The sequence below is a fragment of the Lolium perenne genome, chromosome 6 (genome assembly GCF_019359855.2).
Source record: "Lolium perenne isolate Kyuss_39 chromosome 6, Kyuss_2.0, whole genome shotgun sequence".
NCBI lineage: Eukaryota > Viridiplantae > Streptophyta > Magnoliopsida > Poales > Poaceae > Lolium > Lolium perenne.
In genome coordinates, this window is record NC_067249.2 from 20,816,168 (window position 1) to 20,843,106 (window position 26,939).

A 26,939-nucleotide genomic window follows, 5' to 3' on the forward strand; every position below is an offset into this window, starting at 1 on the left:
TTCACTTGGAGGATAGAACTTAGAATAAAACCGGGGCACAATATCATTCCATTCAAGAGAGTCCCCATTATCCAAAGAATTTATACCAATGCGCCGCCTTACTGCACAGCGATAAAGAGAATAGTTTCTTCCTCACTTCATCCATAGCAATACCTGCACACTTGAATAAACCGCATAATTCATGTAAGAACAATAAATGATCTCCAGGGTGGACAGTTCCATCCCCTTCATAGCGGTTATCCATAACACGTTCAATAATTTTCATAGGTATTTTATATGGTATCACTTCCTCACCTGGCGCCTCATCCACTACCGTTGCAGTAGTAGTAGATTTCCCAAATAAAAATTGAAGAGAAGATCTCTCCATAATGACTTATAGCAGATGGCAGAAATAAAATCAGCACAAATAGTAAAGGTTTTCCTTACCAATTCCACTTACCAATAGCGCTTCACTCCCCGGCAACGGCGCCAGAAAATAGTCTTGATGACCCACAAGTATAGGGGGTGTATCGTAGTATTTTCGATAAGTAAGAATGTCGATCCCAACGAGGAGCAGAAGGTGTTGACAAGCAGTTTCGATGAAGGATTCCCTGTAAATGCTCACAGACAAGTATTCGGGGGGTTTTGATGTAACAGTTGAATAAAGTACGAGTAAGTAAAGTGCGAGAGTAACAATTGCAGCGAGTGGCCCAATCCTTTTTAGCACAAAGGACAAGCCGGTTTGTTTACTTATAATGACCAAACGTTCTCGAGGACATATGGGATTTTAGTCTAGTGCTTTCGCTACATACGGCTAAATAATCTTCATTGTTATGATAAGTGTTGTGTGGGTGAACCTATGCTAATGTACCGCCCTTCCTAGGACTAATACATACTTGTGATTATACCCCTTGCAAGCATCCGCAACTACAAGAAAGTAATTAAGATAAATCTAACCACAGCCTTAAACTCTGAGATCCTGCGATCCCTCCTGCATCGATATACCAACGGGGGTTTAGGTTTCTGTCACTCCGGCAACCCCGCAATTGGCAAACGAATACAAGATGCATTCCCCTAGGCCCATAAATGGTGAAGTGTCATGTAGTCGACGTTCACATGACACCACTAGAAGAATAACACCACAACTTAAATATCACACCATTGAATATTACTCAACCATAGTTCACTACTAACATTTAGACTTCACCCATGTCCTCAAGAACTAAACGAACTACTCATGAGACATCATATGGAACATGATCAGAGGTGATATGATGATGAATAACAATCTGAACATAAACTTGGTTCAATGGTTTCACTCAATAGCATCAACAACAAGTAGAGATCGATACCGGGAGAGTTTCCCCTATCAAACAATCAAGATCAAACCCAAATTGCTACGGCGGTGACGGTGTCCAGCGGTGGAGACGGCGGTGATGATGGTGGAGATGATGATGATGGTGATGGAGATGATGTCCAGCTTGATGACGGTGACTATGGCGTCGATTTCCCCCTCCCGGAGGGAATTTCCCCGGCGGATTCCTGCCCGCCGGAGAGCTCTTTTCTCTCTGGTGTTCTCCGCCCCGCAGAGGCGGCTGTAACTCTTCGCGAGGTACCCTCTGTGGCTTAGGTTTTCGGGACGAAGGGTTTCGCAAAGAAAAGGAGGCGAAAGGGGCTGTGGGGCCCCCACACCACATGGTGGCGCGGCCAGGCCATGGGCCACGCCGCCCTATGGTGTGGGCCCACCCTGGGTCCACCTGGCTCCTCCTTCTGGCTTCCTTCGTCATCTTGAAAAATAGGATTTTTGGTATAATTTCCTTCCACAATTGATCTTCCGAAATATTGCGTTCTGACGGTGCTTTTTCCAGCAGAATCCTGGCTCCGGTGCTTGATCCTCCAATAATGATGAAACATGCAAAATAGATGAAATAACATAAGTATTGTGTCCCAATATGAAATATATCAATGAATAACATCAAATTATGATATAAAATAGTGATGCAAATTGGACGTATCAACCCCCGTTGGTATATCGATGCAGGAGGGATAGCAGGATCTCAGAGTTTAAGGCTGTGGTTAGATTTATTCTTAATTACTTTCTTGTAGTTGCGGATGCTTGCAAGGGGTATAATCACAAGTATGTATTAGTCCTAGGAAGGGCGGTACATTAGCATAGGTTCACCCACACAACACTTATCATAACAATGAAGATTATTTAGCCGTATGTAGCGAAAGCACTAGACTAAAATCCCGTGTGTCCTCGAGAATGTTTGGTCATTATAAGTAAACAAACCGGCTTGTCCTTTGTGCTAAAAACGATTGGGCCACTCGCTGCAATTATTTCTCTCGCACTTTACTTACTCGTACTTTATTCAACTGTTACATCAAAACCCCCTGAATACTTGTCTGTGAGCATTTACAGGGAATCCTTCATCGAAACTGCTTGTCAACACCTTCTGCTCCTCGTTGGGATCGACATTCTTACTTATCGAAAATACTACGATACACCCCCTATACTTGTGGGTCATCACCCACTGTTTTCCATATTTCCAACAAAATTGGTTTCACTTAAATCTGAGTTTCCTAACTCAACTTATTGCATTTTCGAGGTTGGAGGTTTTACCGGTTTTGTCTTTTGCTCCTGGCGGAAGTTCTGTCCTCTTCTGGCGGAAGTTCCGGTGCTGTTGGCCGGAAGTTCCGGTCAGCGGAACTTCCGCCCAACTTCCGGGCAAGTTCCGGAAACATCGTTTTTACTCGCAGTTAGTTCCAGTATGGTTTTCGCACTTTTCCGGAAGAAGGCCGGAACTTGGCCGGAACTTCCGGTCACCGGAAGTTCCGCCCTAGTTCCGCCCACACTCAGTCCATCAGCTGCTCAGGTGCGAAGGGATCCTGCCGGAACTTCCGGCCCCTGTGGCCGGAACTTCCGGTGTTTCTCAAAAGGGTGCGTAACGGTCTGATCTGGTGCAGTAGAATCTAGCCGGAACTTCCGGTCCCTGTGACCGGAACTTCCGGTGTTTTACAGAAACGTGCATAACGGTCAGAACTGGAGCACCTTCTCATATATATACCTTTCTTCCCATTGGAACCAGGTTGCTTCTCTTACTCTCTCTCTCCTCCATTGTTGAACTAGAGAAGCTTGCTCTATCTCTCAATCCCTCCATGATTCTTGCCCCCATTTGAGGGAAAAGAGAGAGGAGATCTAGATCTACATTTCTACCAGTCAAATCCATCTCTTTGTGAGTGGAACTCTCTAGATCTTGATCTTGGTGTTCTTTGTGAATTCCTTTGTTCTTCCTCTCTTATTCCCCCAATAGCTTTTGTAGCTTTGTTGGAATTTGAGAGAGAAGGACTTGAGCATCTTTGTGGTGTTCTTGCCATTGCATTTGGTGCATCGGTTTGAGTTCTCCACGGTGATTCGTGGAGGTGAAAGCAAGAAGGTTGTTACTCTTGGGTTCTTGGAACCCTAGACGGATTCTAGGCCTTTGTGGCGGTTTGTTGGGAGCCTCCAATTAAGTTGTGGATGTGTGCCCCAATCTTTGTGTAAGGCCCAGTTTCCGCCTCGAAGGAAATCCCTTAGTGGAACCGTGACCTAGGCCTTTGTGGCGAGGGTCACTGGAGATTTAGGTGAGGCGCCTTCGTGGCGTTCGGTGTGTGGTGTGAGTACCGCATCTTGGGGTGAGGCCTTTGTGGCGTTGGTGTGCATCGAGCAACCACACCTCAAGGTGAGCCTCTTGTGGCGTTCGGGAGCACTAAGCAACCGCACCTCTCCACCGGAGATTAGCACTCGCAAGAGTGTGAACTCCGGGATAAATCATCGTCTCCCGCGTGCCTCGGTTATCTCTATACCCGAGCTCTTTACTTATGCACTTTACCTTGTGATAGCCATCGTGCTTGAAGTTATATATATCTTGCTATCACATACTTGCTTGTATTGCTTAGCTTAAGTTGTTGGTGCACATAGGTGAACCATAGTATATAGGCTTTGGGCTTGACAAAGTAAACGCTAGTTTTATTCCGCATTTGTTAAGCCCATCTCGTAAAAGTTTTAAACCGCCTATTCACCCCCCCTCTAGGCGACATCCGTGTCCTTTCAGAAGGGGATAAGAAGCGAGCCTCTTTATTTAGGACCACCCACTCGTTTCCACTTCATCATAGACAAACAGCAGAACAAACGACGTTACACACGTGTCGGACAGAAACTGCGTGCTCACATATCCATGTGATCACCGGAATTCATCCCTATTTCTGTGACAAAGATGAAACAAGCCAACATTTGGTTATTGAGTGCCCTATTGCAAAAAATATTTGGTGTATTGTCCATATGGCCTTTGGAATATATATCATCACAAAATAATTTGCAAATCTATTTGGAAATTGGTTGAATGGACTAAACAAAATTTTAAAGAGTCAGATTGGAGTTGGCATTTGTGGTCTTTTAAGGGCAATATGACATGTTTCTAATGACATTATCTTTAACAGAATATGTGGTTGTGTCTTCAACCGGAGGAGCAGTACCAGACCATGGATTGTGGGTGCAACCGATTGAAAACGGTTGCACATGATTTGTTCAATCGGTGTGGCTGGCAGTTTGAGCACCCAGAAACATGTTGATCCACTGCACCCTTTTTTTTAAACTCTTTATATGTGGTTTATCCACGTATCGGCATTATATAACCCTTGAGATTTGATATGCTATATTTTTTTCACTTTAAGACTACTTTTAAATAAATTTATACATGTTGTATGCATCTCTTCGATGCATAGACCAGGGCTACATCCCCATTTGGAAAAATTCTTCTCAACCTCCACGGCATATGCATGTCCTCGAGATCACTAACTACAACCATACGGACACACATTTTGTGAATTTTTCGTACGGCCAGATGCCATACACTAGTAGAAAAGAGGCCTTCCATCCCAACCCATTAGTCCCTAAATATTTTAGCTCGGGACTAATGGGGTCTTTAGTCCCGGTTCTGCTGGGGAACCGGGACTAATGCTCCGGCCTCCATCGCTAGCGGGTTCGAACGGAACCTTTAGTTCCGGTTGAAGACACCAACGATGACTCAAGGGTTATGGTAGGCTGTGGCCGGAGGCCTCTTTAGTCCCGGTTGGTGCCGGTACTAAATGTCTACCCTTTAGTCCCGGTTGGTGTCCCCAATCCGGACTAAAAGTTTTTTCGGGGTTTTTACTCCCCACGCACCTCCACACACCCTCCCCCTCCTGTGGATCGACTTTTTTAGCGCTGTAAAATACAAAAGAAAATGATAGAAAATTCAAAAAGTAAAATATTTTGAGATTCATGTATGTTACGTAACCTACTATTAGGGAAAATAAAGAAATTTTAATTTTGACTTTTTTTGCATAAAAGTTTAGAAAAAAGGTAAAATAGCATTAACTTTTGCGTACGACGTCAGAAAAAAGCGTATAATATATCAAAATGATCGTGGGAAAAAGTCACATCCGAATTCACGAGGGTTTACTCGGTGAGCCAATTTTTAGATTCTCAAAATTCCAAAAAAATTACGGATTTTAGGTTTTTGCTATAAATTACGGATTTTATATTTTCCATCGAGAATCTACTGAAAAGAAAAGATTTGTTCCATTCCCTGCCCCCTACAATTCCAAACAAGGATTTTCATGAGGAACCAATTGGCAAAAGGTTGATTATTCTTGGACTGCTACAAATGTAACTTCCTCTTTAGGAAAGAAATTCAAGTTAAAATTAATAATTGCATCCTGCATAAAGATTACTATTACTTTTACCCAATTTTTATATTTTCAAATTTTTAGGTTTTAGATTTGGTAAAAAAAATTTAAAAATAAAAATAATATAAATTAAAAAGTTAATGTTTATTTATTTATTCAAAATTATTATTACATCATTATTTTTGTTTATTAAAAGAATTATTGGAAATTCAAACAATAAAGAAATGTGACATCGACCAACATGTTAATAGGATTGATATGATACTAGTATCACATACATGCGCGCGAAGCACTTGGATGCGGGACGGGATGGAACTCGAAAGTTAAGTGTGCTAGTGCTGGAGTAGTGGGAGGATGGGCGACCGAGCGGGAAGTTTGACCACGAGTAAGTAATTTGACTAGAGATAAGTGTAGTTAGAGACTAAACTATGCAAATAACTGAAATAATAGAAATTCTGAAAAAATAGAAAAAAGGGAGTGGAAATTTAAAAAATAAAATAAAATAAATAATTTCACTATGAGGCCTTTAGTTCCGGTTGGTGTTACAAACCGGGACTAAAGGTACTCCGCCCCGACGCACGTCTACAATCCATGTGGATGAACTTTTAGTCCCGGTTCGTAAGCAACCGGGACTAAATGGGGTGGGCTTTAGTCCCGATTATTTAGTCCCGGTTGAACAACTGAGACTAAAGCCCTATGAACCGGGACTAAAAGCCCTTTTTCTACTAGTAATAAAGTGGTTTAATCACAAATTTTTAATTGAACTTCCGGCAGCACATAAGTAGAAACATATTTGTACGATACCGCTTCCGCTGTCACTTTCAGATTCTATGTTGGGTTAGCAGAAAGATATCTTGTCCGGTGTCAACCCCCACCGCGTATGCATGTCCTCGAGATCACTAGTACAAGCTACAACCATTCGTCCACATTTTGTGGATTTTCCACGCGGTCGCATGTAGGGCCCTAGTCGCATGTATCACCCGCGTGGCATTCCGTGGCGTACCTTCGTTTCCCCAGTTCACACACTACTCGATCACTCCCTAGCTACCTCACGTACGCAAGCAGTCCAGCACTCCCGTCCCTATAAATTAGAAGGACATCGGAGCACACATACACACACCATATCATCCACCCCAAGAGAGCTCGAGACCTAGCAGAGTAGCAGCTATATACTTCACCACTGCAGGCTAGGCGGAGGGAATTAATCAGCCGAACTAGCTCAATAATAGACATAGCATAATAAAGCACTGATGGCTGCAGCGCGCTTCTCCTCATCCGTCGGGCAGCTGCTCCATTCGGCTTCACCGGTAGCTGGAAATGGAGGCCGAAACCGTGGCTTCTTCCGCCCTTCATCGGTGATATGTCCTGGGCGGGAGCCAGCGTCCCATGAGCTGTACAATGATTTTGACTTCCAGGTATACATATCGCTCTCATACATACGTTGCAATAACAAACATACGCATACTTATTAAGACATCGTCTTTGTGTCTATTCTTAGAGAAATACACTACACTTCTCTATCTTCCGTTTTGTTTTCTAATTAAGAGAAACTTCTCCTCTGTGCCACCACCACCAGGAGGGCCTAACGAGTGTGCAAGCACTATTGCGTCAACACTCCAAGAGCAGCCGTGGCATGATGACCACTGTTGATCACCTCAAACGTCTCTGCATCGACCAATATTTCCAAGATGAGATCGACAACGTCGTGGACTCGTGTCTGAATCTGCTCCATAGCGATGATCTGCTCGATGCAACTCTTTCAATGAGGCTCATGAGAGAAGCTGGATACTGTGTTTCAGCAGGTCAGTAAAACACAAGTTCCACATGTTGAGTGAGACAGGCGCACCAGTTTAGGAAACATCTCTCTTTAATGATTTTTTTCCTTTTATTCTATACTGCCGGCCTAAAATCCCTTCTCCCCGACAAAACAGATGAGGTTCTTCAGAAGTTCACAAACGGTAATGGCGATTTCAACCTAGCTAATAGTAAAGACATCAGAGGTTTGCTAAGCTTGCAAGATATGTCACACCTCAACATGGGAGAGGCTTTACTATACAAGGCAAAAGATTTCTCTAGCAGGCACCTTAGTGTTGCAACTAAGTATTTGGAGCCAAACCAGGCAAGTTATGTGAAACAATCACTGGATCACCCCTACCATGTGAGCCTGATGCAGTACAAGGCCAGGCACCACCTGAGCTACCTACAGAGCTTGCCCACTAGGAACATTGCAGTGGAGAAACTGGCACTTGCAGAGTTCCAAATTAACAAGTTACAACATCAGAGGGAGATGCAAGAGGTTAAGAGGTACACTTCTATTAAATAACACGCGAGATTCGTGATTAATTTTGTGGAGATGGGACAAACTATTCATTCTATGGTTAAGAAAAATGTAAAACATCTTTGAATTTTTTAACAGATTTTAGAATTCCAGTTGCTAAATAAATTATTCTTTTGCTTATATATCCGTACAATTGAAAGAGGGGTGATTTTAACTATGGAAACTTCATTTTGATACAGATGGTGGATGCAGTTAGGATTGGCTCAAGAAATACCGGCTGCAAGGGACCAAGTTCTGAAATGGTACATGTGGCCGATGACTGTCCTAGAGGGTTTCTCCTTTTCTAGATACCGGATTGAGATCACAAAGATCATTTCACTCATCTACATTGTGGATGACATCTTTGATATTATTGCCACGCAAGAGGAGCTTTCCCTCTTTAATGAGGCGATAAAAAGGTGAGCATGGATGTTCCCATGATAAATAAGGTTCACCTATTTAGTACTGCCAAAAAAACAAGTCAAATCCTCAAAATGTTCAGTGGGACATTCAAAGTTCTATAACTTTGAATTGCAATTTACGAAAAAATATTAAGATTCTATAAATGGAAATAATACCATAATTTTTTCATGAAAAATATTTTCATGTTATCATAGTTTTATCAGTATGTAGTAATTGTATATTTGTGGAAATAATATGGATCGACATTGCAAGTTGGTGATTACCTATGGACAAAGGCTCTTTTATTTGTTAATAGAATAAAGGTTTCGGGTTCATGCATAAGTCAAGGCCTTGTAGTTTTTACGTAAATATGTTCTGGTACGGTTAAAGTTTCACAGTAAAATGCACATTCTTACAGGTGGGATCTTGTAGCAGCTGATTCACTCCCGAGCTACATGACATCATGCTACAAGGCTCTATACACCATCACAAATGATATCGCAGATATGTCCAAAAGAGAGCATGGATCAAACCCTATCAATCATCTCAAGAAAGGAGTATGTCTCTTTGAAAAGTTCTTCAGTTTTCTGAATTTATTTTTCTAAACAAGTTACTACAATAATAGTATATATCACAACATACATTCCTATTGCTAAATGTATTAACAAATTAGGAAATAAAATCACATTACATGCAACTCACGGCTTGCCTTCTTTTCGTTGCAGTGGGCAACATTGTTTGATGGATTTATGATCGAGGGGAAATGGCTCTCTGGTAATCAGGTCCCCACACGGGAGGACTACCTGACTAATGGCGTTGTCACCTCAGGAGCGCCACTTGTATTCCTCCACCTTTTCTTCATGCTAGGACATGATTTAACTGAGGCTGACAGCGACTACATCCCTCCGGTCATATCTTGCCCTGCAAAGATCATGAGGCTCCGGGATGACATGGGCACCGCTAAGGTCAGAATACATCGAAAATCTCAATATGTGTAGTAGCGTATGAATGCGCATATGCACGCACATGTGCCCAAACACATGTACCACGACCATAGACTATTTACAAATTTTATATAAATTAACTAAACCCATATCTTTGTAGTTGCATATTCACAATGTTGTTGACAAGACGCTCATATTATCTTGCCATGATCTCGTGCAGGATGAAGCACAAGAAGGGCTTGATGGATCATACAAAGAGTTGTACCTAAGGGAGAACCCTCATGGTGATGCCGATGAGCACATGTTAGAGTTGATCGAGGATGAGTGGATAGAGCTCAATCGGGAGTGCTTCTCCAGGACGAAATCATCATTTTCTCCTAGCTTTGTTGGTGCGTCGCTCAACTTTGCGAGGATGGTCGGCGTCATGTATGGCTACAACAACGAGCAGAGGCTCCCCGCCCTCGAGGATTACACTAGGATGCTCCTCCTTTGAATCATGCATGGCATGGACTGCAGTACACTGACACTGCACGAGTCCAGTAAATATAGTGTATTCTTGATAGAGTTGTTGTGTTGGTAGTTGCAGAGCTTAGTGTAGCCAACCTGCACTAAGGTTCTGATTAGCCATTATTACATGGTCTATATTATTAGTGAAGGTGTCCTTGTAGAGGTGCAGAAGGTGCCCACGTTGCTTCTAAGCCTTTCGTCCCAAAGGAGCAACGATCCAGGGAGGTCCGGCGGCCATGGCGACTGCAAGGATCTTGTTGTCTACCCACAAATAAAAGGATCTTGTTGTCGCACACATGCAATCTTTGCTATTTCAGGGTGATTGCTGTTTTTCCCTATAACGGTTTGTGTATTGCCTTTCTATATTTAAAACTTAATTATAGGCCTTCCTCAACTATCAGTGTTTAGTTGTCTTAATTTCGTCTCAGTTTTTTTTTTCATTTTGCCCAAGAGACTGTAATAGCTAGCTCATGCTCTGGCAGCACATGGTGCTCGTAGTGAGGAGGGGCAGTCTCTTTGGCTGGAGTCGCTCCCGAATTTGGTTTGTATCCCGGTGACCAGCACTTCTGCTGAGTCTATTGAGTAATGGGATCGAGTGTTCCAGTTAAGAAAATAAAGGAAAGGGACCGGCAGGTCGCTCGGTGTCGCTAAAATTAACTTGGATGGCTCCACACCTCCACGGCAGTCAGTCTCCAGGATATTTGGCCAGTGGACGAACAGCACCATGAACCTCAAGCTACCAGACATGAATATATCTGAGATAATGACTCCAGTTGACGACAAACCATACTTTTCACAGATATATCTGAGGCTCAAAGAGGCGGGAGCTCAAAGTGACCAAGCTGCCTAGTCAAGCTAAACTGTGCATATTTTCACAATTGTTATGAAGAAATAGCAGAAGATAGAGAAAGAAGAAAGATGGGACCTGGCCTCAAAGGAAGAAGACCAATATAAAAATGAATATGCAGTACATGGGTTTACGTCCATCGCAAGGCTTAAGGCCTATATTTTTTTTCAGAAAGTTAAACGAAGTAAAGTTTGATCAAATTTTTAGAAAATTTTATGAGCAAATATGATATTTTGTATGTACCATATGAAAATATATTTCATTATCTATCTAATGATATTGATTTTGTACTTTTCATGTAAATGATTTTTGATAAAAACTTAGTCTAACTTAACATAATTTGACTTTATGAAAAATATAGGTCTTAAGCCTTGGGATGGTGTAGTAAGGATTAAGGAACACATAAAAGAGAACTATACCTAAGTTGTGCTTGGGCCTATCTCTGGCCCAAAAAATATTGACCATTAAATCTGCTCAATAATTCACATTAAATTCGGTAGTAAGATGCACCATGGATTCTCTCTTTTTTTAGAGACATAGTACAAATGCAGATACTCACATACATGCGCATACACTTACCTCTATGAACACACACACACCCTACCCCTATGAGCATCTGAGCCGGTAGATCGGATCTTAAAATTTACGAAGTCACCACAGGCGCCTCGCTGTCGACGGAAACGTCGACTCCCACTGAATAAATATTCCGCTTTTATGAGACACACAGATGTCAAACCTGGGGTTTAAACTCTGATGGGCTGGGGTACAACCACCCTCCTAACCACCCGACTTCAGGTTGGTTCTCCATGGATTCTCTCTTTTCTCATATAAACCACACTTTCAGTGTTCAGTTACACGTCTATTGATTCCTCCTGGGCCTGGGCAGCACATGGTCACGAAGTACACATGTGGTGGAATTATAGAGCATCTGTCAGTCAACGTTATACATCACGTCGCCGCCATGTCGTTACTTAAGACGCAAGTTCGTGGTTGACGACAGCCACCCAATTGCTGAAACGCTCTTCCTATGTGATCTGGGACAGTTAGAGAGGATACGAAGCAACCAATAGAAAAGTAGATATCCTTATCCTCACTACGAAAGTTCTTTTTTCAAATGAAATCCCTCGTTTCGACGAGATAGATAGCTAGGCATGTAGATGCCACTCAAGCTCAAAAAAACAATCACGAAGATGTGCTCGAAAGAATCTGATATGGTTAAATAGTTCAGGATGTGATGTGGTGCAACACTGCATACCCAAGCTCAAAAATCAATATGAAATTCTGAAAAAAACAATATAATAAGATTTCGGTGATATATACGTGTAGCCACAGAGTTTCACTTCCAATATCTACCGCCTTTGTGGTCATCCACAAGTAATTGTGTGCTCTCTGTTTTTTATATATGTATGTCTATCGTCTTTGTACTTCCTACTTGTGTGCTTTCCTCGAGTAGGCATCACATGTACGTGAGTAGATGCCTTGAACAACAAATACGAAATGAACCGGCCGGTCTCTTGGTGCCACTGAAACTGGGTCAGATTGCTCCACTAAATGCTTAGCCCGGCGGCCTCCGCTGCGTGGAAGGGCCTTGAGTTTAAGGGTTTGGGGGTGGCAGCGGACCAACGGTTCTAGGGTTCGCCCAAGCAAGCCCAGGAGCGACACACGTGTGGGTTCACAGTCAGCTAAACTCACAAGAGTATTGCTTCCCTCGGGCGAGATAGATGGTCGATGACACCCAAGCTCAAAAATCAATCCAAAAGATGTGATAGGAAGAATGTGATATGGATCACTAGTTCACAATGTGATGTGGTGCAACAATTCACTCGTGCTCGACAATCAATCCTCCTTTTGTTCTAATGAATCAAGCCTATCATTTTATTATTAAAATGTCAAGAAAATTGAAGTCATGCCAAATTTTATAAAATACTTTCAACAACTGTAATATTATAAATATACCATATGCACATATGTTGGGGGATGCACAAGGTTGTCACCGTTGCGTGTTGATAGGATGTGGGATAGCCGGAGTTTGACGGAAACTGAATCCCAATTCATAGATTCATGTTGTATTAATTCATGGTTAATCAACGGGGGATATAACTATGGGTATCTTTAATCTTACATCGGTGGTTGGACTTTATGTCTTAATAATTCTCTTGTTTATTCTTAATTGGCCTTGGAATCAATCACTAGTGGTGTAATTGCTCATGTTTATGGCTACACCTATCTATGGATCCTCTCTAGAAGGAACACTAAAAGGACTATCTTTGTGCTTCACTAATTATGACAACCACACAAATGAAGTAGCAATTGGCTAGAACACTTACTCCCTTGAGTTAGTCCACCTTACTTCACATCATGTCATTTTACTTTATTGCACTTTAATTTTTTTGCATTAGTTTTACTCATTGCATTTTAATTTCAGAACATATATATAGTTTCATAGTAAAAACCTCTTCACGCACACACATTATAGATCCTAGCTTTGTATAGAAGGCCATATAAGTGGGTTATAGGGCTTTAAAGAATAAATTTTTTACCTTCAGCTCCTTGTGGGTTCGACACTCAAATACTTATCGAATTGTACTACGGTGATCCCCTGTACTTACGGGTAATTAGCAACAAATAAGGAAGGCCAGCACGACAATAACGGTGAGGGCATGCAAGAAGATGAAGAATCTCCCGGACATGATCACGAAGTAGATGCAGGACACAGTCACCATGTAGAAGATCTCGGACATGATGAGAAATCATGATGGAGTAGACGACGATGGACCATCGATGGACTGGGTGCAGGACCCTCATCTTCAAGAGCTGCTTCTCAAGAAGACGAGTAACACAAGAGTTGAAAGTAAAGCACAAAATGACCGATGCATGCTTCAACTAGAGATAGACGTGGTTACTCCATTGTATGAAGAATGCATGCCCGAGGATACCCGTCTGAAAGTGACGCTCGTGGCTATGGAGATGAAAGTAAAGCACAAAATGACCGACGCATGCTTCGACAAAAACATGTCATTCTGGCACGAACGTCTCCCAAGGGGAACAAGTGTTCGACCAGTATCAAGGAGGCCAAGAAAATCATGTGTCCTCTGGATTTACCGCACGTGAAATACCATGTGAATGAACGATTGCATCATTTATCAGGGTGAGCACGCGGATACTACCATATGTCCGGAGTGCGGCGTCACGCGATACAAGAAGGGGAAGAAAGCTCCTCGAACGGTAGTGTGGTACTTTCCGATCACTTCTCGTCTGCAACGGTATTTCGCGGACCCTAAGCAAGCAAAGTTAATATGCTGGCACGCGGAGATGAAGAAGCGAGAAAATGACGGAAATGATCTGGAGATAAAGAAAAAAAGACAAGATGATGAGACACCCTTCGGATGCTAGCCAGTGGAATGCGTTGAACCTCGAATACCCAGAATTTGGGGATGATCATAGGAACATCAGGCTAGGCGCGAGCACCGATGGAGTCAATCCATTTGGCAGCCACAGCATCACCCATATATAGCACCTGGCGATGATGGCGATTGTGTGATGTTCCCTTCTTGAGGTGTTGCTTTTGGAGTTGATGGATTTCTTGTACTGTTTTGGTGGTGTTTGGTCCGCTCTTACAAGGAACTAGTAACTGTAGCATGACTTTTCTTGTTGTAAATTTTCTTTCTTTTTTTAACCGAGTGCATCGGTATTGCCATTAGGATACTAGTTGTTACAGCTGGGTGTAATTGGTATCTTCACGTTATTAATATATTCTACTTATCAAACGTGTAGAAATAACAGCAGTTTTAATGGTAAAAATGTTTCTATCCCTTGATGATCGTTTCTACAAAGTGCGAATAATCGAGACATATTTATGTAGGTGTCTAAATGATTGGAGGATACAATGTGCGATATTTTTATCCCACATGGACCATGCCATGATTTTCGGATTGGTCCCCATACATCATTATATGCGTGATTTACAGCATTTTTTACTTTTTCGTTTGTCAGATTTATGCGGTTGTGTGCGTACTACTGTGAGGCCATACTATATTTTGAGCAATAAAACGCTGTGAAATAAACCTAGCTAGGCTCCAATTTGCACGTGTTAGGCAACCAGCTGAGCCCTCTAACCTACGTTCTGGTTTTCCATTGCGCAATGGGTCCGCTGAGGTCGGTCAAGCCGCTATAAGCACAGAGCAAATCGAAAGGCTGGTTCTCAGGTGGGGCAAAATTTCAAGCACGCAATGATGTACCCCCGTACGCAATTAGCAATAATACTCTTGACTTGACCCGAGAGTGCCGGCTGTGCGGATGCACGTTGTATGCTGTAGCCGCAACATGCATGGCTCAGGTGGAACAGGCAGGTTTGTCAGAATTGTTGAAAGTGCCAACTCCCAGGTCAGTCTTCTGGCAATTGGCATATGAACATCGTGATGAGCTATCATCTGAAAAATCGGCTAGCAAGTGTACAAGAAACTAGCTATTTCATGCATGTCTGTCCGTGACTGCGACTCGGGTTAATGTGTTCGTGCTCCCTGGACCGACACCCACTGCCTAGATTGTGGAGCTGCTGTCAGTCAAACCGCACGCGTACATGTCAATGTCTAGATGAATTTACATGATGCTTTTCACACAGACACACTCATTACATATATGCGGTTTGGCATTCGTCTGCTGACTCGACCGACCACCATACATACATACACTCATTGAGTTAGAGAAGACTAGATCTTCGGTGTTGGCCGGCGCTAAGTATTTTGGGTTTTTAATGTCCGGAGAGTAGGCTTTCCCATGGTTGAGTATAACCTGCAGCTCTAAACTAAACCCTTGTCCTTATTCATTGAATTAAGGCAAATCTTTTGCCTTTCCTCTAAAAAAACATACAGTCATTGAACTTGATGGATCGGTCACTCCTAAAAAGACAAGAAGAATTCAATTGAGCTATTTTTTCTTAGCCAGGGAGTTCCATACAAAACTTTCATAAGATATAAATTAAATATTATTTTTCAACCTAGATGGTGGTGTGCATTACAAGGGTTTTACCAAAGTTAGCTTGTACATATTGATTTTGGGCTAATGTTAGCATGAGATTAAAGATAATAGTTTTTTGTTTATGGTATCTTGCAAAACGTTACTCTATTTTCTCATTAACTATGGTGCCATTCTGAATATTACAGTAAATGGTGGTGTGCATCGATTGGTGCAGAGACCTGGGCTTCACTCCCGACATACACCTACGTGTCGACGGGCGACCATACATGTTACGTATAGCCATTAAACTTGATGGATCGGTCGCTCGAAAAAATGCAAGAAGAATTCAATATAACTACGGTTGCCGGTGAATTCCATAGTAATAATATTGTTGCCGCAGGTCTCATCTTTCAAAGACTTAATAACAAAAACATTATCTTTCAATCTACATAGTGGTCTATTACTAAGAGAAGACCACGCCAATCTAGTGTCTTCTTATCGGATGTATATAGCGAGATTGCATTTAATAATCTTAGGCTAATGGTTGTATGAGATTGGGAGTAATATGATAACATGCAAACGACTATATGTAAGCTACTAAGATACAACACATTTTCTCTATTTTTTATTAACTACGGTGCAAACTCAACAATTTGCCCATAGTACTTTATTAATATACAAGTATTGATTCCTCAAAAATATTATAGACAAGTATGGAAAAGGCCTAAACAGATGATGCCAACAGACGTAATGTGTACTACATGCAGGATACAAGAAGTGGTCTAGGTCATTGACAAGACTAAACCATAAATATGATAAGAAAACCTAACAACTATAACATAACTACAAAATTACATTTTTTTTCTAAAAGTAGAACTGTAAAATTACAATCGGGGAAAATCTACACAACGAGAAACAAGCTCAAGCACTCCACCTTGTGACGACCTTGACCAAATCATTGTCATCACACATCAAACCAGGCCGCGTGCACAGTAGGAAAGTGATTCCAGTACACGATAGACGAGTTGAAAGAGGGAGAGGTTGTGTTCGCCAAAATGTGCCAACCGAAGTGTTACCCAATTCTATCTGGTCCAATCAATCGAGGCTAGACTGACGGCCTAGACATTGTCTTTGGCAGAGAGACGACGCACCGTTGGTTGTGAGAGCTTTTTTTAGGAAAGGCGGGGATTCTCCCCACCGTTGAGAGCATTTCTTGGAAGAGGATCGCTCCCTAACTCTGTATTGGTAGATGCATGCAACCATGTATATTATTGTCTATCCTGTAATACCTTCGCTATTTCATAATTTTTATTTTAGTTTTAGTTCAGACTAGCATAAACTTCTTAATCTTTTATCATGGGACTTTGTGGCCATTTTCTGCATGATTCGTTTTTTATTAAGTTGTATATGGTATACATTTACATTTAGTAGAGAAAAATAATCCCATTCAAAAGTCGACTAAAAGGGCTATAATTTGATTTATATTTAGAATATATGAAACATATATTATTGCCACACATGTGATCCACTATTTAGTGTAGCAAACCTGATCCATGTTGAATATTTCCATATTTCTCACACCTCACAAATTTGTTGTGCATGCTTTACTGTTCTTGAGTTAATAAAAAAATTATTAACTTTATGTTCATTCACGCTCTTTTTGCCAGAACATATGTTGTGATATTTCACAACATATTTTAAGAAATAACAACATGGTGATATAATTACAAAGAAAAATTGAATATTGTAGCTCGCTTTGTTCAGAAATGTACGACACTTTTAGGTGTCTGAGTTCAAGCATTAAATGTAATAGTTTCTACTCCATTAAGCGTAAATGTTATTGTTTGGAAGAGCAACATTTTGGTTCGTCATAAATCACAATGCTATTAATGTTTCTTTCAATCTGAGTCAAATGTGATATCCATTTTGCCGTAAAATAACCCACATGCAATTGTACTAAATATATGTCAAATATTTAATTCCAGCGATCCAATATATGTTATTTTTTCGGACAGAGTGATTTAAAATTATGGTATTTGGTGAGTCAACTCTACTTATATGATCTGCATGTACGTAGCTCAAGCTATTGGAAATACTTAAACTGTATAGTCCTTTTTTTTTACTTTGTAGGTGTTCATAAGCGAGCGTATGGAGGTGGCAGAGAATATTGAAAATATTTCTTTGTAATGATTACATAATTAAGGAGCATTTTTTGGTACATAGGTACTCCATCGTTCAACGAATAAGTGTATGTTTGCCTTTGTTTCAAGTCAAATCTTTTTAAATTTAACTATATTTTAAAAAATAGCAACACATGTGACATAAAAAATAGTATACTATGAAAATAAATGTTAAGATGAATCTAATGATAAATTTAGTGTAATAAAAATTACAAACAACTTATGGGTATGGTTCAACAATTGCATGTGGCATACGTTAAGTCTGGTCAGGTCTCCCGTGCACAATACCTAAGAAACAAAAGAATAATAGAAGAACATGAAAATCTAGAGAATTGTATAGCAAAATATCTGGCGCAATTAAATTTTACTTCCTTTATTTCCTAATATAAGATGTTTTAGCAAGCTTACAGAGGCAATTGATATGTGTGTACTGGTATGTATCGTATCGGTACCTAGTTCGATTAGCTAGACCATGTGCACGCGTCATGTCTAGCCTGACATCGTTGGCCGGCGTACCCATATGGCATGTGTTGTGCTGTCTAGACTTCAGATAGATATGCCTCGACAGTAGCATTTTATTAATCTTCTGTTTTCAGACCTTGCTGAATTTTTTCTATACATATTGTGCGTTAATTAGCCTATGTTTTTCTGAGGGCGAAATAGTGATTTCTTTAGGGAGGTGTATGGTTATATGCATCTTAGTGTGCAAATAGTTGGGATAAGGTCCGAGATAAGGTTTTGGAAAGATAAATGGTTGGGAGTAACCATTCTTCGAGAACAATATCCAGCCTTATATAATATTGGACGTCATAAAGGTGATACCTTATAAAACATGATGGAAACATCTCCACCGTCTATGACGTTTAGACAGAATCTTATTAGGCCCCGGTTAGCTTCTTGGAATGAGCTACTACAACGGTTAACTTCAGTCCAGTTGTTACAAGGATCTGATAAACTTCGCTGGGAACTTACGAAGAACGGTGTATATATTTTCGGTAGGGTCCATGTATAAAGCTTTATCGAAAAAGAATAGCTGGGATAAACTCTTTACGGTAGGTAGTCTCACTTGGTGTATCCTATGGATTTGTATGGATACAATTCTCTTAATGGTTTATTATACCTTAAGTGAAGAACACGTTCTGCAGACTAGAAGTATAACTTGTGTTGGATCTGAGATATGCCTCCTTTTTTGATTGAGATACGATGGCTCTCCTTTTTTCATTCTAATTGATTTTCACATCATTTTTTTCGCATACGTGACAATCTTAATTACAGTTGAAGGGGAGCAAAGGAAGAACGTTTACGTGGTTTTTGTATCGACTAGATGCGATGACGGCATTTATCGGAGGAAGAAGTCACTATACTGGTTTTGAACTTACCACGTGGTCATCTGGCTCAACTGCGGCCGGCGTTGTGCGGCGGTTTCCCAGTTCACACATCACTACTTGCTCGCTCACACAGTCGATGCTTCATGCTTGCCGTGAGCTCTCCTCTCCCTATAAATTTGGGGGCGCATCCATGCAGAGCCCACATATCGTGCATCCATCCTAAGAGCTCGTAGTAGCTCCTTCTACATCACTACACAGGCTGCTTAGCCTGGTTAATTAGCCTGTAACACCTAGCTGTAGTTAGCACCAAGGAACTGATGGCTGCTTCGCATATCTCCTTCTCCTTCCCTATCCAACTCCATCTAGTTTCGCCCATGACCAAAAATGGTGGCAGGAGAGGATGCCGTCCCAATGGTTTGTTCTATCCTTCGCCGGCGATGTGCCGCGGGACAAGGCCCGTGCCCCATGCTCTGTCCAACGATTTTGACTTCCAGGTATATACTTGGCTCTCGTATGCAACAATTAACATAAATTTGTCACATAAAATGCATGATTCTTGTTTAATCTTCTCTATCCCTCTACCTCTCCCTCTCTTTCTGCCTCTCTCTCTCTCTCTCTCTCGCTGGGATTTCTAACATGTCAGAGTTTCTTAACCAAACTATCCAACTTTATTGATTAACCAAACTAAATACAATATTTCGTATGGGACGAATCAAAAAAGAACAAATGATACATATCCATACTAAGCTAACAGTTACATCAGAATTTTCAGGGTTCTTTTTTCTTGCTTCATCTTTTCCAATTAATGTTCCACCATGACTTAGGTGAAGAAATTGCATAAGATGAAATCTACACAATTCCGAGTGCCGAACACGGCATTTTTTTTGTGAAGAAGGTACAAGGGACTCAAACTATGGTTGAGCCAAACCCGTGCACGACGATAGAAAAACACCTACGCAATGTGTTCCACACATCCGCTTCGCGTGCTAACTCTCCGGGAATCCATAGGATTTTCCGCTGTCTCCTGCAGATTTTGCTGGAATCGGGCCAGATTTAAACTAAGAGTGAAATTTTTGTTGCTCCAATTTTTTTAGAAAAAATATTTTTAGCCCTGCAAGGTGTAATTTTATGTGCGGTTCTTTTTTGTATTCGTTTGTTTCTAAATTGGTGCCCTCCCACACTCGCTACGGTGAAATGGCTTGTCTCGTGGCCCGCATTTTGAACGCAACTAATTCAAAAAAATCAGAAAAACATGATACCTTCGCGAGGCGTCATTTTTAAGTGGCATAGTTGCGAGAAAAATATCAAACTTAGAATACGACGTTTATTCTAGAAAAATATTCACGAAATGAGTTACTACCTACGGAGTTGTATGGTTTTTAGGTCAAATGGCCTAAATTATGACCAACGGACATGCATAGATTGCCGGAATGAGGCTATATTTCGCACATATGTTTGCCCTAAGACGGGAAGCCATGCTGTGTGCGGGGTTTTACTATCGTGGCCACAAAAACCCCCATTTTCTATTTTCTGGGTGCCGAAAAGGGTTATTTTGGTGAAGCAAGTACAAGGGAGCAAACTACGGTTGAGCCAAACCTGTGCACAACGATAGAAGAACGCATATGCAATGCATTTCACACACCCACTTCGTGGGCTACCCCCTCCGGGAATCCTTGGGATTTACCACCATTTCCCGTCGATTCCGCTGGAATCGATCCAGATTTTTTGAGAAAATAATTTTTAGCACAACAACATGTCATTTTATGTGTAGTTAGGGCTGGAATTCGAGTCGAGCCGAGCCAGCTCGGCTTGACTCGCTAAAGCTCGGTCAACAATCGAGTTAGCTCGACTCGACTCGTTTAACAATCGAGTCCAGATTTGAAACTCGGCTCGACTCGCAAAGCTCGTGAGTAACTCACGAGTAGCTCGTTTAAAACTGTCAAATAGAACATGTAATATGTACAATGTATTTTCCCCGAATATTTGGGCATAAATAACGAACAATAAGCATTAGGACTATGGTACCACAAAAATATAAACCACAATGATCAATATATCATCAGCATAAGATTGCCAAGTTGAGAAACCACAAATATATTTGCGCATTTTGGTGGGCTTGGGCCGAATTCATTTTTATCGAGCTAAACGAGCTACTCGCGAGTTCGATGAACTTGGCTCGTTTAGCTTGAACTCATTTAACAACAAAATATGAAACTCGGCTTGGCTCGTTATACACCGAGTTCGAATCGAGACGAGTCGAGTCACGAGTTACTCATTTAGCTCGCGAGTTTCGAGTTTTAATTCCAGGCCTATGTGTAGTTCTTTTTGGGTTCCGGGTGTTTCTGGATAGGTGTCCTCCCACGCTTGCTGTGGCGAAACGAAATTGTCTTTGCCTAGTGTCAAGAGATGACACTAGGCAATGAGCTAGTTTGACGTATGCCTTGCAGCGGACCGTAGGCAAAGAGCTGTTTTCCATGTGCCTTCCAGAATACACTCAGCAAAGATTTGGCCGGAAGAAATCCAGCCTTTTTCAGGAATTTTTTTGGCACCAAAACTTTTCTTTGCCTAGTGCCCGCAGAAAACACACGACAAACATTTCTTTTCTGAGTATCGGGCGTGCAGCACACGACAAAGCTAGACGCCGGCCGTCAATCCCGCTATTATGGGCGCCCCAGGTTACTAATACCTAAGTTGCCGCTTATACATAACTTTGCACACTATATTTTGTGTTGGTCGGTGGAACATCTTTGAATGACATCCATTCATTAGTATGTGAAGTTTTGGGCATGGCCACATGCCCAACCTCCTATGTGTTGTTTTGCCCGTTAACAAAAAAATATAAAGTAATGTATTAAGGAAAAATTACAAATCCATTGAGGGATAGTATTATCGCTCTACAATCTGATTATTTCATATTCCCTCCGTTTGTAGTATCTGGTGTATAATTGTTGGCACAAAAACTAAAAATCACATGTCTGGGGGAAAAATTTCACCAGGTTCGGGTGGAATTACCATGGCTAATTAACCTGAGAAAATATAGGAGTTTGCATGAGATAAGAAAACGTAATCGAATCAAAAAAAAATTGTTCAGATGAGTGATGCAACACAATACACTTATATTCTTGTCTTTTATTCTCAAAAGCAAATACACCTTATATTTAGGAACAAACGGAGTTACAGAAATTTGAATGCATGTTTTTGGGACATCATCTATTCATATATGGACATATTTTATGATATGAATGTGGAAAATATAGAACCCTAATATTTCGTTGTATTGATTTGGACCCTGGTGAGGGGTTTATATAGGAGTACAAAGGGAGGTTCTTGGAGTACAAGACAAGTTGTGCTAAGTTTAAACCGACTATATCTCTAGCTCTAGAATACTCCAATATCTCTACGTATTATACTTCTAACATTCCCCCTCGGTCGTAGCGGGAGTGAAGCGAACGCTTGCGACTGGATTTGAAGTCTTGCGCTTCCATCCTCTTCTCCTTCTTGTCATCATCGGCGTCCCCTTCTGGTTCCTTCTCTTCCCTCCCGCAGTCACAGCGGGAGTGTCGAGGCGCAAGTGACGACGCGTACGCTATTGACTGGAGTTCTTGAGTTGCCGTAGACGTGTTGTTGATGTCGATGTCGAGGTAGCCGAGCATGATGTAGCCGTGGTCGAGGTATGGTCGATGTCGTAGTCGTCATATGTGGTGTAGCCGTATTCGCCGAAGGCGCAAAAAAATGTGCTTTTTTTGTCGTAGGGTTTTAGGTTGTGCGCAGCGGCAGCGATTCTGCGGCGACGGCGGGTTTTGTCGTAGCGCGGCGGCGGCAGCGGTTCTGCGGCGGCGGCGGGTTTTTGTCGTAGCGCGGCGGCGGCAGCGGGTCTGCGGCGGCGGCGGGTTTTTACCAGGCGGGCGAGGCGATTGTAGGATCGCCCTAGCAGAACGCCGGCGGGTTTTTCGGCGGCGGCGGCAGGGTTTCTGCGGCGGCGGCGGGGTTTTTGTGTCGTAGGCGGCGACGGCAGTGTTGACGAGGATTTCGATGAAGACCATGTTGATGTAGACCTTAGCGATGTCGTTGACGATGTAGAACTCGACGTAGATCTTGGTGTAGTCGTACGGCTTGTCGTAGATGTTCTGGTTGGTGGAGTGCAGATGTTGGTGTTGATGAAGTCGTGGAGTTGGCGATGTAGACGACGTGAGACGCGCGTGTACACCGGCGTGCAGAAGCGTGGCGTCGCTCGCCGGGCTTGATGCTTGACCGCCTGGGAGACTCACCTTGGCAGTGCGTGTTGGCCACGCACGTGGTGTGCTGGCCGGCCAGCGCCGTATCTTCCGATCATGCGATCAGTGGCTATGCTGAAATCCTTGCGCACGCGAGATCTTCCAAGGGCGATCATAGCGCCGCACGCGATGCCAGATTTCTTTGAGCTGAGCCCATCTGCAGCTCCGGAAAGTTTGAGGGTATTGGATCTAAAGTTTAGGGATTTTTATTTTGTGGCTAATCGGATTTAATCTAGGAACTAGGAAATTCGAAAATTGGATCTAATCTAGTCTAAAGAACCGATCCGATCATTGATCATGACCGGGTGCCGCGCCCCCGAGGAGAGATCTCCCCGGGGGCGGCGCGATGCGGAAGTGGTAGAGAACCTAGGATCGGCGCCGCGAGGCTAACCGCTCTGATACCATGTGGAAAATATAGAACCCTAATATTTCGTTGTATTGATTTGGACCCTGGTGAGGGGTTTATATAGGAGTACAAAGGGAGGTTCTTGGAGTACAAGACAAATTGTGCTAAGTTTAAACCGACTATATCTCTAGCTCTAGAATACTCCAATATCTCTACGTATTATACTTCTAACAATGAATATAGCACATTTCTCTAAATTCCGAATTCTTTAACAAAACTATTTTTTTCTTGCAACACAGGAAGGTCTAACCAGTGTACAGGCGCTTTTGCGTCAACACCCGAAGAGTACTCGTGGGATGATGGCCACTGTTGATCACCTCAGACGCCTCTGCCTTGACCATTATTTCCAAGATGAGATTAAAATTATTGTGGACTCGTGCGTGGATCACATCGATAGCGATGATCTGCTTGATGCAACCCTATCTCTGAGGCTGATGAGAGAAGCAGGATATCATGTTTCGGCAGGTCAGTAAAATAAAAGTTCAGCATGTTGAGTGAGACACGAAAGAAATTTGGGAAGCTCGAGCACTTTTTTGTCTATTCTGAAGCCATAGTGCGGGCAGTACAACAAAAGTAGAGTAGAAAACCCATTTAAAATTTTCTCTCTCCCTAATGCACCTTTCTAAAACGACTTTTTTTCATTCGATATTACCTGCCTATAAACCATTATATATCCTCGACCCTGCAGATAAGGTTCTTCAAAAGTTCACAAACTATAATGGTGATTTCAAGCATGCTCATAGCAAAGACATCACAGGGTTGATGAGTTTGCACGACATGTCACACCTCAACATGGGAGAAGCTTCACTCTACAAGGCAAAGGAGTTCTCAGGCAAGCACCTTAGATCTGCAATCAAACACTTGGAGCCAAATCTTGCAAGATACGTGAGGCAGTCATTGGACCATCCCTACCATGTGAGTCTGATGCAGTACAAAGCCAGGCACCACATGAGCTACCTCCAGAGCTTGCCCACTACGAACACGGCAATCGAGAAGTTAGCACTTGAAGAGTTCAAGTTTAACAAGTTATTTCATCAGATGGAATTGCAAGAGGTTAATAGGTACGTGAATAATTGAACACTCCCATTACCAAAATAGTTCTGCTAAGACAACCCTACGTGAAATGATAAAATAGCATGAACAAAATAAATATTAATCAATAGCTTAATAGATTCCTCATATATGCCTATGATTGATTTTAATATGAAAAATTCATTTTTCACACAGATGGTGGATGGATTTAGGAGTGGCTCAAGAAATACCGGCTGCAAGGGACCAGATTATGAAATGGTACATGTGGCCCATGACTGTCCTCCAAGGGTCATCCTTCTCTAGATATCGGATCGAGATCACAAAGATCATCGCATTTGTCTACATTGTGGATGATATATTTGATCTTGTTGCGACACCAGAAGAGCTCTCCCTCTTTAACGATTCAATCAAAATGTGAGAAAACCTGCCCGCTTGATAAATAGAGTTCATACACTGTAGGATACATGATACTACTGCAATTCATAAATAGATTATGTCTTACAAAGCATGGAGTCAAATATTTTCTAACCTTGTCTCGCCTATCTGATGTACATAGATGTTGGTGTGATAAAACTTCACATGTAGTATAATTCATTTTTACAGGTGGGATCTTGCGGCTGCTGATTCACTACCGAGCTACATGATATCATGTTACAAGAATCTTTACACCGTCACAAATGATATTGCTAATATGGCCACAAAAGAGCATGGACGGAACCCTATCAGTCATCTCAAAAAAGCTGTATGCCTTCTAAAAAGATTCTGCATTTATTTTCATATTAATTTTACTGGACAAATAGTTAAATTAATTGTAGGATTACCACCTTATATATACTTCTAGCCACTATACAATTTGTGAAATAGTTAAGTGCAATTAAAAAAGAAACTTACACGACTAAGGCTCACCTTCTTGTTGTTTTTATTTTTATTTTTATGCAGTGGGCAACTTTGTTTGAAGGATTCATGGTTGAGAAAAAATGGTTGGCTTCTAATCAGGTCCCTACATCAGAAGATTACCTAAGAAATGGCATTATCACCTCTGGAGCACCGCTTGTATTTTTGCATCTATTCTTCATGCTAGGTCATGATTTAACAAAGGACAGTGACCACATCCAACGTGTTATCTCCTGCCCTGCAAAGATCATGAGGCTTTGGGATGATATGGGCAGTGCAAAGGTTTGAACGTTGACACATGGAGATTTTCCTAGGAAGTGATTTAATTAATATATTGTTAGGCGTGCACTTATGTAGGCTTCAAACAATGCTTGCTCTTACCATGAGCCAACAACAACTTTTTGCCTCATGCAGGACGAAGCGCAAAAAGGGCTTGATGGGTCGTATAAGGAGTTCTACATGAGAGAGAACCCTAATGCTGATGCGGAGGAGCACATCCTCCAGATGATTTCAGGTGAGTGGGAGGAGCTCAACCGGGAGTGCCTCTTGAGCACAAGGTCATCATTTTCTTGCAGCTTCCTCGGAGCATTGCTCAACTTCGCGAGGATGGTCAGTGTCATGTACAGCTATGATGATGAGAAGAGGCTACCCGTCCTCGAGGATTACACCCGGATGCTTCTCTTATGAATCATGCATGGCATGGACAAAATATTATGCAAGAGTCGTATAAATGTGAAGTATTTTGTATATGGTGTCCGGCAATACCATGTGTTGAAATATATTGTCTTACATTTTCCATCAGTTTGGACGGATAACCACATGTACCCCTTTCATACACATAAAAATGTCATGTTTCAAAGAAAAAAAGACGTCTAGCAGTCTAGTACTAAGTTATGACTTCAATAAACCCTAGAGACTCGTCAATAGCAATCCTAACAGATTTGACCTTTGTTGTGCATTTTTTTCGAGATTGACGCGGTGGGTGGGGGGAGATTCCCCACCGCTTGTTATATTCCAATCCGAAAGAGCCTGGCAAGACCATGTTCTGCTACAACAAATAGAGGAGAAATACACAGAGGTTTACAAAGGAAGGTAGAACAAATGGGAGCAACCCATCTAGTCTAGCATAAGAAGGGGGTAAAAAGTAACCACGAAACAACTCCA

General features: G+C 41.8%; 2 protein-coding genes across 2 annotated transcripts; both read left to right on the forward strand.

Moving 5' to 3' along the window:
• The first annotated feature begins 6,788 nt into the window (after positions 1 to 6,788).
• LOC127308667 (S-(+)-linalool synthase, chloroplastic) lies at positions 6,789 to 10,252 on the forward strand. Its single transcript, XM_051339558.2, has 7 exons — positions 6,789 to 7,103; positions 7,265 to 7,490; positions 7,620 to 7,992; positions 8,206 to 8,424; positions 8,826 to 8,964; positions 9,133 to 9,372; positions 9,572 to 10,252. Exons 1-7 carry the CDS (start codon positions 6,939 to 6,941, stop codon positions 9,842 to 9,844), a joined length of 1,635 nt encoding a protein of 544 aa, XP_051195518.1. The 5' UTR covers positions 6,789 to 6,938; the 3' UTR covers positions 9,845 to 10,252.
• A 9,144-nt stretch (positions 10,253 to 19,396) lies between these two features.
• Positions 19,397 to 26,573, forward strand: LOC127309774 (S-(+)-linalool synthase, chloroplastic-like). Its single transcript, XM_051340503.2, has 7 exons — positions 19,397 to 19,663; positions 24,089 to 24,314; positions 24,538 to 24,910; positions 25,077 to 25,295; positions 25,485 to 25,623; positions 25,821 to 26,057; positions 26,190 to 26,573. Exons 1-7 carry the CDS (start codon positions 19,487 to 19,489, stop codon positions 26,460 to 26,462), a joined length of 1,644 nt encoding a protein of 547 aa, XP_051196463.1. The 5' UTR covers positions 19,397 to 19,486; the 3' UTR covers positions 26,463 to 26,573.
• Positions 26,574 to 26,939: the final 366 nt, after the last annotated feature.